Source organism: Belonocnema kinseyi, chromosome 1 (assembly GCF_010883055.1).
Source record: "Belonocnema kinseyi isolate 2016_QV_RU_SX_M_011 chromosome 1, B_treatae_v1, whole genome shotgun sequence".
Classification (NCBI taxonomy): domain Eukaryota; kingdom Metazoa; phylum Arthropoda; class Insecta; order Hymenoptera; family Cynipidae; genus Belonocnema; species Belonocnema kinseyi.
The window spans coordinates 95,512,600-95,530,406 of NC_046657.1; the positions used below are offsets into that span (position 1 = coordinate 95,512,600).

The following is a 17,807-nucleotide window of genomic DNA, read 5'->3' on the forward strand; positions in this document are numbered from 1 at the left end:
TTTTTTACATTTTTCAGTCTGCAAACCGGAATATGGAAGTTCTTTTCAGAGCGCGATTTTTAAACAGCAACCAATCACAATGACGGAATTATGAATTAAGGTTAGGTTGTTTTCGCAACTTTCACTACGCGCATGCGTTGCCACAATTGTTCAAATTTTGCGACAACTTACGTATTCCGGTTGGCCCTAGTCTAGTAGTGGGGGTTCACGTGTCACAACTCTCTCTCAGGGGTTCTCTAGTCCCAGGTGGATAAACCTGGAAGTACCACTTTATTAAAACAAAGTATGACCTATGCCATAATTAAGCGCTCATTTAATACTCAAAAGCCAAATTTTGGCATTGCTAGCTTTACGTAAAGCTGGCAGTACCTTGCATTTTTTTTTAATGCAGAGCCAAAAATTCGGCTTTTGGGTATAAAATTAGCCCTTAATTCTGAAATAGGGCACACAATGTTTGAACATGGATTAAAGAGTTTAAAAGAGACAAAATGGTGATGTTTTTTCTGAAAATATTTAATGTTAATTCTCAACATTGCAATTTTTGGCTGTCTAAAAAATAAAGAACAACATAACTTAAAAGTCCATTTCTGTTTTCATCACAATAAAAACTTGAATTGTCAAGAAAACAAATCTTTCGGGCAATATTACATTGTGTAATAAAAAAATTAAATAGTGAATAATAAAATATTTAATGAATAATAAAGTATGTTATGAATACTAAAATCGCACTGACTGTGATTACGGAATTTTCCGTAACCGGGTCGTTCAGAGCTAACGCTATTGAATTTTTTGCAGTTCTAACCCCCTTTCCAGCTTGTTCAGAGCAAATAAAATAAAAATATTTTATCACCATAGGTAAATAAATAAGGTTTACATACAATATTTTTTAGAGACCTTCCTCCATATTAATACTATATCATGACCTATTTTTATAAGAAAAAACTCAGAATAACCCTATTCTCAATTCCGGCTAGGTTTAATTTGCGTGTGTATGTGTGTGTGACATTTGAAGTGAAAATAATTAACTTTCGGGCACTAAAATTTTGGCAAAAATCAAATTTTGAATCCATACAAGCTTCAGCTTTTCTAATTACATTTTGCTTATCGACTTCTAACTTTTCCAATTTTCATTTCGATTATACTGTAATTGTAGAGGTTTAACTGACAACTAAGTTAAGTTATTAATTTACTGAAGTTAATTTATTCAACTTTTAAAGTTTTCACTTTGCAAGAATATTCTAAACTTTTGTACAATTCAAATCAAAATTATTCAATTTTAAAACACAAGTGGTATAAAATTTAAATAAATTTAGAATTTCTTTTACTTAGAACTCATATAAAATTTTCATTTAGTCAAAAAGAATGCTTTTGGGTGAATTGTAACGTACAAAGTTAATAAAAAGATAATATAATTATTGACAAAGTGGTTATATATAGTGTTGTCCTTAGAAAAGAAGAGGCCTGGCGGTGCTTTCATAGAAACTTTGACTTAGGATGGAAACTTAGAGAAGAAGCTAGAGATGTGGTCTCTAACTTAGAAAATTGAATTCTTGAAAAGTTCCTTAACACTACCCAAAATATCTTGAAATTTACAGAACCATTCTCTATGTTTACTAGAAAAATTAAGAAAGTTATGGCAAACTTAAAAAAAATCTTAAAAATGATCTTTTAGTATAAGAAAATGACACGAAACATAAAATACGAGTTTAATCCTCATAATTATTTCACTTAATAAGAGGAAGAAAAAACAAAATGAGCTTTACGCAGTGGTCATAATCATTTCTCAGCAACCCCCTCAACTTTAACCACATTTTTGGACAAAAAAATGGTTTCTTTACATATTTATAACATTTATCCATAGGCAAAATCATAAAGTACTTGTAACTTACATATAAAAAATGATTTTCGACCAAACTGGGCTTTATTTAGTCGTCGTTCTTAGCGACTTAATCATGTTCCTTAAATTTATTTAATTTTTAAGTAAAAGTGTTCAATTTGGATTTATAAATAATAATTTTGCAATGATTAAATTTTTTTTTTAATGTTGAGTTTTAAAGAATTTTAAAAGGCTTCAAAAGGATAAAAGAAATTATTAAGATTTTCGAACACAAAATTGAAAATATTTTATTCTGAATAATTAATTTCAAAGGAATATTTCTTAAAAATTAAAAGGATTTTCAAAAAGGTCAAGAAAGAATCTGTAAGATTTGAAGGCAATTTTTTTTTACTTTGAAGAATAATAAAAGATATAAAATTAAAAGAATAAAAATTTCAGGAATAATTTGAAATTTGAACTTATTCCAAAAAGTTTGAAGCAAAATGTAGAGTTAAACAAATTTTCAAGTGTTTCAAGGACTTTGAAAAGTTTGAAGATAATACCAAAATTTCTTTAAGATACATGGGAAAATTTGAAATAATTTTTTAATTTTAAAAAATAGTTTTAAAAGTATATTTATAAAGATTTTAAAAGAAACACAGGTTTTGATAAATGACTAACAGTTAAACAATTGTTAATTTTTTTCAACCTAAAATAAAATTAATTTATATTTTATACAAAAAATTTCAGTTACTAAAATTTTATTCGTTCATTTTTTATTGTTTCTGAATTGAATATGATAGATAGGATTTCAAAATTTAGAATCTTCGAACTGAACAGCTTATGAAAGTTAAAAATTTTATTCCACAACTTAAAGGCATTTAATTACAAAATTTTCACTTGAAATATGTCAGGAGCTTTAATTGTATATGCGTAAATTATAGAGCGTTTTAATAAACAAATTTAAACGTTAATTTTAGAAGTTAAAAATTCAAAATTTCAGTTTGCATAACTTCAAATGAACACACGATTCATACCGATTTCAAACGCTAAAACCCCTTGATTCGAGAGTGAATGACTCCTCGGGGTACATTTTCAATATTAAGGGATGGTTTTGGAAAATTGATTTTGAGGGCGTTGGAGAGCCTAAAATGAGCCCTCAACCAAATAGATAAATTTTCAAGCGAAATGGACTAACTTTCAACTCGCAATGATGAATTATTAACCGAATGGTCGAATCCAAAATGACGTATTTTCAACCCAAAAAAAGGAATGTTAAACAAACCACTTAAATGTTCGACCCAAAAAGATGACTTGGAAAATATAGATGCATTTTCATTAAAATAATTAATTTTACGACAAAATAATAAATCTTCAATTAAAATTAATTTTAACAAAAAAGTTCAACTTTCAAACAACTATTTTAATTTTCAATGAAAAAATATTCATTCTAAAAAAAGTTGATATTTCAACCAAAAAAGAGCTTAGATTTAAATAAAAAACAGTTGAATTAAGCCACAAAATACGCTTTTTCAATAAAATTGTTGAAGCCTTAACCAAAACAGCATAATTTTTAAACAAACGGTTGCACATTAAACCAAAAAATATCAAATTTCTACAAGAAGAGATGAATTTTCAACCAAAAAACATTTTCCACTTGAGAAAAATTTTTTTTGTGAAATTGTTGAATTTTCAAATAAACGAGACGAATTATCAACAAAACAGTTGAATTTTAAGACCAAAATCACCATTTTTTTACAAAATAGTCAAGTTTTTAAGCCAAAATGACCATTTAAAAAAAGAATAACTGAATTTTTAACTGAAAAACGAATAAATTTTGACCAAAATTAAAATAGTTAAATTTTTAGTTGAAAAAATTGATTTTCAACAACAAAAAAGAATTTTTCACGGAGTATTTAATTTTTCAATTAGAGATGGATCTTCAACCAATAAAATGATTTTGTAACAAAGTAATTAAACATTAAAACATGTAGCTTAATTCACAGAAAAAGATAAATTCTTATTAAATAATTTAATAGTGGAGCTTTAAACTAAAAACGATCAAACAGGGGAAAACGAAGAATTCTTTAAAAAAGGGAAAAAGAGAAGAATAGAAATATGTACTTAATGCTATAGAAAATAAATATATATAAGCATATATTTTAGTTTACTTACCTCGTGCTTGGCACTGTAAAATTTTTGTTCGGTTTTCGGGACTAAATTTCCCACTACTCGATGGATGTGTTACGAACCGAGGCTCTTGGAGCGATTCTGAAAATAGAAAAAGAATTTTTGATAAGACATTTAAAAAAATGTTTAGTTATGGTATAAAATGTTGAAGTGGCCAAAAATGTAATTATTTTATCATTTTTAAGAGTCCCGAAACCGGAAATTGGCTAAATCTAGCGCCTCGTAGATTCTAAAGTGTGCCAAATACAGTCCCAGTACAACAAGTTTTTAAATGGTAAATTTCGGATGATGCCAAGTTCAAAAAAATTTAAATTAGAAAAGTCACGTGAATTAATTTCGATTCAACGAAGTTCGGTGAGTGTAGAGCAAATATTTTCTAAAGCCCTACACACTTCGTTAAAAGTGTCGGCCTAAAATTCGGAATGTTTACAAATTTTAATGCGACCGAAAATGTAAATTACAAAGCATCTTAAAGAAGCAAAGAAAAAAAAGAAAACGTAAAAAATCGGAAGAAAAAAAAAGATCCAAATATACATATTGAAAAGATTAAAAAAATTATAAAGCATCCCAAACTTAGGAAGAAATCTCTTTTTTTAATCTTCATACTTTTCTAATATACTCAAGTACATGTTATAAAAAAAACGTCCCAAAGCATAAAAATAACTCAGAGTTGCTCGAACCTTAAAATTAGAAATGTTCTCAAAATAGCAATAACAAAAAAATGAATAAATAAATTTCGAGTCAAATTAATAAGAAATTGTAAAACCCAAATTCTAGAAGCCTAAAATAAAAAGCATCCGGAGTTGAATAGCATCTCGAAATGGGGATGCTAAAAAATGGAAAGGTTCTTAATTTTCTTCTTATTTCAAGGCGTATTTACATTTTTATTCATCGTGGAATTAATTGCTCAGCTTTCATTTTTTCATGAGCTTGGGTAAGAAAGGAAAGAGTAAGTAAATCGGCCTCATTTAATTCTGGCAATTTCTGGAGTCATCAAAGCGTAGCAAAGGCGAATAAAGTGAAGGCAGAGGAATACGTAGCAACCTCGGTTTACGTTTATGTGAGTCGGCCTCCTCTCGGTATCCGGCTGTTCACATTCTTTTCATCTTTATCCCTCTAGTTCACCACGTTCACCATACTTTACGCATTTAATAGCAGTGACTCAGTGCATGGTATTCGACTCGAATGGAATGACTTCAAACTCGATGGTCATCATCTCAATACGAAAAAAACATCCTGATGCATCGATATGTACAGTTCTTCATTCAAGAAATTTCTTTCTTCGTACTCATCGTTTCTGACTAAACTCAGTTACTTTCAATCCTTTGTCCGGAAATTCAATTCTAATTTACCTTCTTCTATCCACATTTTAGCAAAATCAAAGTATTTTTTATTCCTGAATCTAGAATTTTCCAAAATTAGACGGGTATACAAAGTGAATATCGTTATTTTACTTCAAAAAGCAAAAAAAATGTCCTTGAGTACAATTGTATAGGATTAGCCGTTCATTAGTGGTGGGTCATTGAATAGCGTATCAATAGGAAGTTCGCGCGTATTCACCTATCATGTGACTAGACATCATTGGTGCGGGCTTGAAATTATTTTTTTTCTTGATGAAAATTAATGTTCTCCACTTCGTTTACACCAAAAATTGATAGGGGAAAATTACGAGTCTTTGAAATTTGCATATGGGACCTATAAAATAAAATATTCATGACACTGGAGCGTTTCTTTTAATTAAAAAAATCAGCAAAATCTGTCGAAAAATTAAATGGAAGCACCCTTTTTTGAGTCGATTCAAGAGCCCACAAATTAAGAACGAGGGGCGTATGCATCTGGTCACGTGTCACACTTTCCTCGCGCCTCATTCGTGCACTACAATAATCTTCAATAATTGGGGAATGATTTTCTGTGCAACTATTTTATTACATATTTATAGGAGAAAACATCTATTTTAATACATATTAATATGAGAAAATTTCTGAGTAAAAAACATTCTAAAATAGAGAAAGAGATCACGATTTTAATTTTAGAGTAATACTGAAAATTTAATATGAGCAACTGTCAAAAACTTCAGAAAAACAAAGGAAACTATTAAAATGCAGTCATTAAAAAAAATTTGGGTTAAGACTTATTTTTTATGAAATTAAAAAGTAGAAATTAATTAATCCAATTAATATATCTCTGTAAAAATAAAATAATTGCACTAGTAAAAAATGAGACCTGAAGAAAATGGATTTAGTTATTTTTTACTTGAACTTTTGACCTATTTTTGAAACTCATTGTAAAAGAAGATAATGGAAGTAGATCAATGAGCAAACAAAAGATTTATCATTCGAGAAACGTAATAGGGGAAGGTGGGGCGAGACGGTACACAAAATCTTTGACGCTAATAAAGAAAAAACCTGTAAGAACTTGCAGGAACAAATATTAATTAAAATTTTCTCCAATTTATCATTTACAAGTTGCACATGTGTTTTTCTAAATAGAGCGAACTCATTTTTCAGAAATTAAGTATTAAGTACTGTATGTTAGTTGGGGCGAAATGGAACACGCGGCGGGTAAAATAGAACGCATGGTATGGCGGTGTGGAACAATTGGAATATCAATTTTAATTTGTAATATTTTTTAAAAATTAATAAAAAAGTTAGCGAAAAATCAAAATTTATACCATGGAACACCAACTGGAAGAGAAATAATATTAAAATACGTATTTTAGGCAGAAAATAACCTACGAACAATCTTCCTCACATAATTTCGCATTTTAATAACTTAAATCATGTACTTTATGACTTTTTATTTGTTACAAATATCTCGCAACTATCCCGACCCGCGGCAGTCTACACTTACAGTGATTGACAGTGACTGCGACAGGTTAAATTCGCGACTGTTCCGGTGTTCCATTCCGCCCCATTCAGCTTGTTGCATCTCGCCTCCAACGAACATTTTGTTTAAAATCCGTAATTTCCTTTTATAAATAATTTATAATTAAATCTAATGCCAAGAACAGAAAATTTAAACATCATTTTTTGAAATTCTTGTAAGGGAAAATGGGATAAGAACATTTTTAGTACATTATTTTCTCTCGAAAATCACACCATTCCTGAGTTCTGAAGTACTAAAAATTAGCACTTACTTTCTGGTACAATTTACATAAAATATAAATTCTTTTTGCACTTACCTCAACTCATTAGACCTATTTTTATTTAATAAATTAATATCAAACTTGAAGTGTGAATATTTTTCCAGATATAGTAGCGTTCTATTTCACCCGTCTGTTCCGTCGCGCCCCACCTTCCCCTACTTTACTTAGTAATCACTTGTTTCAGATAATCATTGGCAAGATTATAGAGAAATTGACGGTTTTCTCTCGGGTTTTGTATTTCGCCATTCAAAGTTTCCCAAGCGGAAAGAGTCTGGGAACTTCCGGTGCAGGAACAATTTCCGGATTTCATTCACTGACCTGTTGTTATAAATTATTTATTTCAGGTCAGAAATAACAATTCTATTCATTGCAATCAATTTTTTAATTCTCTTTGCAATAAAATTTATTTTTGAAAATTTGATTAAATTAAATTATTATTATTAAAAAAATATATTTAAGCAAACTTAAATTAGGGACATCAGGGGCAAGTGTTACAACGCGCTTAGTGCGATATAAAGAAAAAGTGTAATTAAAAACAATTTAGTTAATTTTTTTATTAAACACAACCCAAGTGCGAAGTCACATACGGCCTAACATTGGCCCATAGTCGGCAAAAATATTTCCGAAGCTCGGCCGCCATTATCGCGCCAATGACGGAATGATAACTATAGCTGCACTTGGCAGCCAAGGTTTGGCTGCTATTGTCGGCCCAACACTGGGTGACAGTATTGGACCAAACCTAGCAGTCATCGTCGCCCCATTGCCGGATTGATAACTATGGCCTGCACTTGGCAGCCAAGGTTTGGCTGCCATTGTCGGCCCAACACTGGGTGAAAGTATTGGACCAAACCTAGCTGCCATCGTCGCGCCATTGCCGGATTGATAACTATGGCCTTGACTTGGCTGCCATTGTCGGCCCAACACTGGGTACCAATACTGCTATAGTCTAAGGTCTAAGGATATGACAAAAAAGGTGTTTAAAAAATAAATATTAATTGATTGCGAGTACATATATTACATTTCCAAAGTGCAAAGTCACATGCGGCCCAAGTTTGGCCCATAGTCAGCAAAAATATTGCCGAAGCTCGGCTTCCATTATCGCGCCAATGACGGAATGATAACTATGGCCTGTACTTGGCAGCCAAAGTTTGGCTGCCATTATCGGCTCAACACTGGGTACCAGTATTGAACCAAACCTGGCTGCCATCGTCGCGCCATTGCCGGATTGATAACTATGGCCTTGACTTGTCAGCCAGGGCTTCGCTGCCATTGTCGGCCCAACACTGGCTACCGTCTAAGGATATGACAAAAAAGATATTTAAAAAATAAATATTAATTGATTGCGAGTACTTTGAATATAAATATTAATGGTCCTGTTTAGACTCAATACATATATTACAATTTGAACATTATATTACAAATAAAATTTCTAACGCTACGGGGGTATCGCACCTACATCTATATACCTAAATCTATCGCCTAGCAGTCGGGAGTGCTAACCACTCCGCTAAACCAACAAGTTCAAATTCTGTGAAAAAGTCATCCTCATAAGCTGCAGTTCAGAAAAGTTAAAGAACCAAATTTTAACCTCTATTTTTCTAATTATTTATCATTATGCGACGAAATGTTAACAGGAATATCAATACAATAATTTTTAAATAAATAATTTAAATCGATTACAATTTTTCTTCGCGTAATATTTCATTTTTTCCGTTGTAGCCTGCTTTATAACTTTTTGCAATGACAGGAAATGTAATTTTTCATAAACACTAAAAATTTTTAATGACAGAACTTAACAAATTTCATCGTGAACTTTGACAATTTTCAATAAATTTTTTTTTATCTTTCGTGTAAGATTTATTTATTAGGTGCTAAAACTGAGACTTGGCGAAACAAAGTGCCGATACTAGGCCAAGCCCAATAAGCCATTGGCTGCCAAAATTGGACCAACAATGGGCCGTGTATTCAGCTCCGGCTGAAGTTAGATTCTGAGCGCCGCTGAACTCTCACAGACAATCATTTATTCTTGATAATTTCGAATCGAAATTGCTTGAAATTGTAGAAAAGTGTATGGAATGAATTTGAAATGAGAACGTATTCCGTACGTATTCCTGTCTATTCAATTGGAAATACGTTCTCATTTCAAAATCATTCCATACACTTTTCTACAATTTCAAACAATTTCGATTCAAAACATTCAAACTAAAGTTTTTTAATTTATTATATTTATTCTTCTAAAATTATTAAATCTAAATTTATATTATATCCAAGTAATACTCCAAGTAATTTACCAACATTTTTGAAATGAAGTTTTTTTATTAAAAATTGTTGCAAAAAGAATGGATTTTAATATAAGCAATTTTAGAAATGCTAAAATGCTTGTTCATTTATATTGAAAATATGTAATATATTATTGAAAAAAAATTATAATGCATATTTTAAATTGTAGTTGGAACAATATTTATGGATGAAATATAATTGCGGAAAAGTATTTCGTTCATTTGAACGTTCAGAACTTCAGGTACATCCGATTCCGAGCAAATCATTCAAGAATTTAGAGGTTCAATTTTCATGGGCTTTGATAACCGCTTTTGGATAACGACTACAAATCTATTTTTCACTTTAAAAACAATTAAATAAACAAAACTTGCAATAAATTGTAAAAATTATAAGAAATATCGTTTCTGATTGGAAGGCAACAACTTAAGTAAAAAACCTTATGAGAGTGCCTTTTTGTAGAAGATGCAGATTTAAGATTTTGAGTTGGAATTTGAGGTTTAAAAAAGTAGCAAAACAGTTTGATTTCAGGGCTTCTTCTTAAAAAAAAAGAAGTAATTATATTATTTGACTGTATCCAAAAACTTTCGTGAAGAGAAATATGGTATGAAAAAGGTTTGAAAAAAAAACGTTAGAAGTTAGGTACACTGTTAAAAATAATATTAACTTTAATATATCCAATTGTATGAAAATTAATATACTATAAGCATATGAAATCGTCATTAAGAGTGCGTATATTAAATTTCATAAACATTCATGTTAATCACTTACGAGAAAAATCATATAATTTCATTTTTCACAAATTTAAAATAAGTTTAGCTGTAATTTTCGATTCTAAATAATAAAACATGATACCCTCTTTCTGTTATCCAAAAATAAACTTGAATTTCAAGTCGAAAAGTTCAATCAAGCAAATAAATAACAGACTTAACCTAAAATTAACTGTATTCGACTTAAATTTTGACCATTTAGAACGAATTTTGGAAAAAAATTTACCCGTATATTCCACTTTCTTTATAAATAACAACTGAGTACACGAATTCTAGATTAATTATTTAATTGAGAATAATTGACAAGATTTAAATAAATGAAAGCAGGTTGAGTTTTTACGCACATTGCTGTACTGACCTGTATATTAAATTTAATACACATGTATATTAAATTCACTACGCCAATGTATGTTACATTTCAGTAGCGGTAGTGCCAATGTATGTTACATTTCAGTAGCGGTAGTGCATATTTGCTTCATACAAATGTATATTAAACCTCATACAGATTTTTCTAACAGTGCAATTAAAAAGAATAAGAAGATGGGAGGCAAGTACAGAAAATAACTTATCTGGGTTTGAATGAGCAATATTTTTATTACCATATTAAAAATTATTTCTAGAACAAATGCTTTGAACACAACATATATTTGATTTTTTACAATTTCTTAGGAACTTTTGATGTCTAAAGCCCGTTTTCGACAAAAATATAGGTTATCTAGTTCAGTTCTCTAACCCTTCAATTCTCAATATTAGTCGTCAACGAGATTTTTTCGTTTCATGGTGCCTATACACATAAAATTGGTTTTCGTAATTTGAATTTTGTATGAATTACAATTAAAAAAAAAATTGTTTCAATTTTTTAAATATTAGTATCTTTGGCGATAGAGAATTGAAACTATAAACCCCTTGAAAGAGAGCACTGGCAAATGATTAAAATACCGAGAAAGAGATAAAATTGTATTAATAACGTAAGGGCCTAAGCTTCCGTGATACTATGGAGGAGCAGTATAGTAAGTAATGACTCTTTCATTTTCAAACAGACACGTTTATTATGCGAGATACTATTTTCACTTTTTACAGATGTGATTGGAGGAGCCAATAAGATACCAAAACTAAAATCTAATCCATAATTGAGGCATTATTTTTAAAGTGATATACCACTTGAAAATCGAAAGTATTCAGATCATATTGATCCAGAAAGTCATATGGTATAAATTTTAAGATCTTAGAGTAACGGATTGCCTCATGATAGACGTTATTTCGAAATTCTTTAGATAAATGATTAAATGCGTTTTACAAGTTCTATAACTTTCATAGTGAACCAGCTAGCGTTTAACGAGAAAAAAATCGCGTCTTTTGGCAGGCCTCTATCCCACTGCGGAACGTAATAATGATCACAGACGTTTCATCGTGCCGGAAGTTGGATGCGAATTTTGTTCTCGTGAACGACTAAACTAAAGACCCAACTAAGAAACTTACAGAAATTTATTGTGAAATACATTTAGGACTTTGACTAAGATGAAAGATTTCTTTGATTATAAATCATGTATTTTCATAAACGCTATTTTTTGGGGGTTTCAGCAAAAACTCCAAATCTGTTTTCATTATCGACATTTTTTTAATGTAAAAAAAACTCTATACAAAGAAATATTCAAATCTCAAAAATATAATCTATTCCTCCTATTATTAAATTGTCCAACTAGAAAGTTTACAATTTTCAATATTTTTATTGTAGATTTACATTTCAAATGATTAATTCTTGAACAGTTCAAGCTTCAAATTTTATTTCGTAATTAAAACATCCATGGTCATTTAATTCTTTTAATACTTAAAATCATATTACATACAAAAGAGGTTAATAAACTAATTCCATATGACAAGGAGAGTAAAAAACCGAGGTCAGATTGCTTTTATCACGAACACTTTTCGAGATAATTGCGATTTAAAAAAAAGCATTGGTTAGCTCTTAAATTCTGAATAACTCAAGAACCCGTGTGGAAAAATGTCCTGGCAGTCTGGTTACAGGTTTGGTCGGGTCTGGATTTACCTAGACTGTCTAGTCTGGAAGATCTAATCTGGCCCAGGTCTGACAGTCTGGCTAGGTAACAGACTTGGCGCTGATCAGCGAGCCAAGATCAACAATTGTATGTTCGGTCTGGAAGGTATGGCCTGGCCCAGACATGGCACTGATCAGCGAGGCAAGAAAAAAATCTTAAGTTCAATCAGCACACTTTTTTTATACATATTTCGAAAAATTGATAGGGTGTTTAAAATGATAGAAGATAAGAAATAAATACTATCAAAGCATGATTTTTTTTCTTAACACCTTGACAATCTGTTTTGACCACGAAGTGGTTCTGACCCAGGTTCGGCGCGGATCAGCTGGCCAAGAAAAAAAAGCTAAGTTTGATCAGTGAATTTATTTTGACCTACTGTAAACAGATACATGTTGTCTATAATGAAATTTTTAAAACTAAATATGCTTTTTGTGAAAACTATTTTTTTCCAGATGATGTCACAACTTGCAGTATCAGTAACGCATTGACTCTGACCTCTCTGACACACTGCTAATTTTTGTCAATCAAGTATCGCAAACTGTCAGCCAGCCAATAACTCGCGGCTAACAAGTCGGTCTGGCCTGGGGCTAGTCAGAAAAAACTTTACACCTTTGGCCAGGCCCAGACCTGACCGTGTAGTCAGCTTCAGGAATTGAAAACTCGCGGTCTGGTATGGGCCAGGCCAGCGCCAGAACATTTTTCTATACGGGAAGGAATAATCCGATTAAATACCGGTCGCAGATATTCTTGTTTGTTTTTTCACGTAAAATAACGCTCTACTTATTTTTCCAAAAATGTTGTTTAAAAAAAAAGTTGTGTTTAAGAGGGTACTAATACGAATCAACTCCTGATATAAGCACCCTTAGTTTATACTATTCCGCGAATTGAACTCTTCGGCATTTTGGTAATGCGGGACTGAAAGAAAGGAGGTGCTCAGTCATGCGTGACGAACAGCAGCGTATAGCGATAAAGGGGGCATTGTCCGTAGGGCGGGCAGATTTTTTGAAAATTTGAAGTGAATCAGTAGAAACCAATTGCATTTTAAATTATGCATTATAATTCTGTTTCAATAATAAATGAATTCCAATATGAATGAACAAACATTTTAGCCCTTTTTATAGTTTACATAATTATCAGTAAAAAATTTCGTTCATTTGAACGTTCGGAACTTCAGGTACATATTATTTTTGGTTGAAAGTTCATTCTTTTCAATTCAAAAGTCTCCTATTATGTAAATTTTTGTTCCGAATTCATCTCTTTCGATTAAAAAATAATCTTTTTTATTTGTGCGTTGTCTCGTAGTATATGTTTATAGCATTGGTCCATAGCATTTGTGATTATAAAAAACAATAAAAGCGGGGCCATGGTTAAACTTTTTTTAATATTCAAAAGAAAATAGATTTCATTTCAATCTTAAATGAATACAATGGAGACCCGCTTTACTGGTCGTTTCCGGGGTACCCTCAATAGCCTTCACGGTGAATCGGGACTGTCCAAACCGTAAACAATTACGGCCGTATGAACCCTTTCTGTTTGAGTTTTATCTAAAAAAGATATGATTTTTTTTGTATTTTTGCCATTTTGGTTTTATAATATCATAATGAACAGCAAATAAAACTATAACATTGCCGCTTACATAAATTTAAGATAAAGTTCCGGGTTTGTGCTCGAAAATAAAACTTTATTAAAGTGCATACAGATATGTACAAGCAAGACGTGAGTAAGCATCCAAAACCGCATTATTGCAAGATTTTTCCACAAAATATTCATAATTTTCCACCATATTCCTTAACGTTAAACGCTTCCTTTAGTTTTTCTGCAAAATGTCTGCAACATGTTTTCAGTTTTTTGTACAGATAAGCATAATTGCGCCCAACCGAAACACTGAAATGAGAGCAGATTGAAGTAGACCTCGCAGCGCTTCTCTCTCGCCCCCTAGGACCACCTTTACGGTATATCGGGACACGGTGAAGCGGAACTCCAATGTAATTTTAAATTTATCAAAATATTTTTTTTACATAATAATGTAATCTATGCATCTCATGGCATTTTATATTTATTTTTAAACTAATATGAATTTAATTTGTGAGCACACACTGCAACAAATCAGCATTTTTATCTCTATTTTTACGATGGTAAATTCTATGCAGCTGATGAAGTTCAACGTATACGTAGCCCTTTATCAGTAAATATCTTCATGTACAGACTACCCAATTTTCAGATTTTTTCCAATTGTATACAAATTTATTTCTACTTGTCTCCTTTGTAAGTAAACTTGTCTCGCACTGACATTGCTCTTGGTATTGTTTAACACTGTGAAATTTACACCACGAGGAGCAAGACTTTATCAGCAGGAAGAGGCTTTTTTTCGGCTCCATCATAATTCCCATCATTATTCTCCCTGAAAGAGACATGATGACGGGAGTGGTGGGGAACCGTCTCCGCGATGGTGGCCGTTCGCAGGGGCCAGTGACCGCCCCCGGCAAGGTTCTCGTCTTCGTCTTCGTTCTTCGTCTTTTCCACATATTTCTACAACCGCCGTTCTGTAAAGACTTCAAGTGCGTGTCCTCTACGGCCACGTGTGCATAGGTGCGCACGTTCATGCGTAAAAAGAGTTTGCTTTTCTAGGTAACGCAGGACCGGTCATGCAACGCTCAAGTAATACAAAAGAATGTGGCAAACACATATAGAGTATACACTATAGAGGTCATTTAGTTTTGATGAAACCAGTCTTCTGTTTTTAAAATGGTATATTATTTACTGCTGCTGTAAAGCCATCGCTGCATTAGAAGACTAGCAAATTAGAAGACACCAAAACAGCACAAGCGTTAACTAAGATCTTTAAAAAGGATATACCGTAATTTAGAAGAATTCTCGCAACTTGACCAGAGGTTAACACTAATTAGAAAAAGAGCATTCAGCGCTAATGAGAGAGGTTAATGAAACTAGCACTCTCTACTTTCAGCACCGTGGGGCCGTTGAGCTTTAAACGTAACGAGGTTTACTACTTTACTTCGACCGATTAAGCCGCATTGATATATTGTGTACTTTCAACGGAAACAAGAGCAGTACTGCCACTATTGGCAAGCTGCCAACAAATTTACTGCAAAGCGGATTTTTCGTCGGCCCGTATCGAGCGATTTATAAATTAGGGAAGATTCAGTTACGACGTGAGCTTTTGGATTGAATTATTCAGATTATTGTCAGTGTGGCCGACTAAGCTTTCAATGTCACTTGATACAATGATGAAACAATGTAAGATTGAACGAGTTCTTTTTGAAATTCTTTAAAAGGGCTTTAATTTTACTGTGTCATTTTACAGTTTGAAGCACGGAAGGTTTTTTTTGAAAAAGGTAACTTCGCTACTAGAGATTTCTTGAGATGCTCACGCGCGTCTCTAAAAACGTCGACTTTTATGATTTGCGATTATACGAGGAAGGTTTCTTAGAAAAGGTTCGGTTTTACAATTGCGGTGGCATCACGTTTGCAAAGACGTCTGACACGCCTCGTACTTATAGTTACTACAAGTACTCGTTTCCAGAGTGCATCCTTTTCACCCTTTTCTTTTTATCTATTTTACCCCACAATCGTTCTGTACTAGCGTTCACTCGACCCATTGCTGACTTGGCTTGCGGCGTACTTCGCTCTCTTTGAATTTTTGCAATCCCTTCACAAATCGCAGAAAAACCTGTAGTGTCTCCAATCGTGATTTATATTATATATTTTTCTTGAACTAGAATTAGGACCTTACATCCAACACTATACCCATTTAGAATATTTAAAAAATGGAGTAAGAGTCTCAAATGATCTTAATCCTATAAGCCCTTCTTTAATTATTAACGATTTAAGAGTGCACCAATCAGTTACCAGCCACGTGACTTGCGCGCACAGCTTTTCTCTCATTCGAGCGCTCAGCAAATGACAAATATCCATGGACATGATGAACATTCAAGCATCATTTATAATTGATAATTATCTGATCCTATAATGAAGATGCACCTTTCAGGATCAAGTACAAATTACCGCGGCCTTAGTAACTTTAGCCTTAAGTAACTAACTATTGTATATAGATTAGATCAAGGAAGGTTAAGCTATATTATATTCTAAGTCACAAAATTAAATAGGTTTTTTTTTCGTAGATAATAAGATCTAAAACAAGTAAAATAAAAATTTACGAAAACTACAATAAGAACTAAAAAAAACTATTTTCGGATAAAGCCAAAAATATAGGAACCAAGAATGTATAACAAACCTATGTAACAAATATCTAAAAACAGTAAAGAACATTTTTAACTTACGAAATTATCTAATTATACAGTTTGAAAGAAACCCCTTACCTTTTTTCATGTATGGTAATCTTCTCTAATTTTTAAGATTTTGATATCAAGTTTTCTTTTTTTTTTATGAAAATGTTTCAAATATTCCGATCTGTTAAGTTGTATACTACACACAATAATGCAACGATATGCCCCTAATAATCGCATGATCACGGGTGATTTTCATTATACGGCTGGTTTTCTCCATGCAAAATTAACGTATCGGCGATAAATGGATTTCAAACGATCCACAGACACGGAAAAATAATGCTGCAAAACGACCCCATGAGGTCACGCTACCCTAAGCTCCCTTTTTCTTCCCCATCTAGCACGCGAACTCTACAAACCGCCATTTACATATCACGCTGTGACACATGGTAGAACAGCTGCTCTACTTTTTAAACCACTCATTGAACTTGAACCTAGCCCTGGCTCTCTATTCTCTTTAGTTATTTATCCACATATTAAGTTAGCTCTGAATTGAAAACTAATTTCTAATTTCAATTTTGAATCGACTCTATCGACTTCAAAGGGTTACATAACTTCTGCAATCAGACCTGTGAATTGTAATTTAAAATCGTTAGTCTGCAAACAGATTACGCTTTCATTACAGATTCCTGTTATCAAAATTAGTGACATCGGACCTTCGACGCTTTTGATCTATATGATAAATACAAGGTATAACTACTGGACAAGACATTTTTTGAGATCGAGAAAGAACCGGGAAATGACGACAAAGTTTCATTTTTTTACCGAGAATTTTATGATGTTAACCATTATGGTAGAAAAACCTATGTAATCTAATTATCGGAGATATAAGGGTTAATTTTGAAATTGTTTCAATTTTTTACTTTTGCAAGAAATATGATCTTGCTCTTCAAAAAAATGTGTTTGGAATTGAACTCAGTGCTGCCAACCACTTTCGGAAAAATATTGAAGATCATTTTATATTTGCTTTCGAACTTAGATTTAAGCCCGGTTTTGGTTCTGACCTTCGGCTCAAATCCAGGTGTTTCGAATGTAAATATCAGCGCTGTGTAAACCCTTCAGTAAACTTGTGCAATGTGGGGCAATGTGATGCAATGTGACGCAGTTTTCCAGATAGGCCGTCATTTATCGCTACGCTACTGAAGACATATCCTCCCATTTTGGCCTCGCTGATCCTCTTATCTGAAGCCGCTGCGCGGCATCAGTTCTCGGATGGTTCCAATCATTGTTAGATCCTCGCCACTTTGC

At 32.3% G+C, this 17,807-nt stretch overlaps 1 protein-coding gene across 4 annotated transcripts in view; it reads right to left on the reverse strand.

The window, feature by feature from the left end:
* The window catches only part of LOC117181271 (protein sidekick), a 96,958-nt gene that overhangs the window by 43,782 nt on the left and 35,369 nt on the right, over positions 1 to 17,807 (reverse strand). For all 4 annotated transcript variants that reach the window (XM_033374057.1, XM_033373854.1, XM_033373976.1 and 1 more), the window contains exon 2: positions 3,992 to 4,087. In XM_033374057.1, coding sequence (XP_033229948.1) covers positions 3,992 to 4,087 — 96 coding nt within the window. The remainder of the gene's footprint in view (positions 1 to 3,991; positions 4,088 to 17,807) is intronic.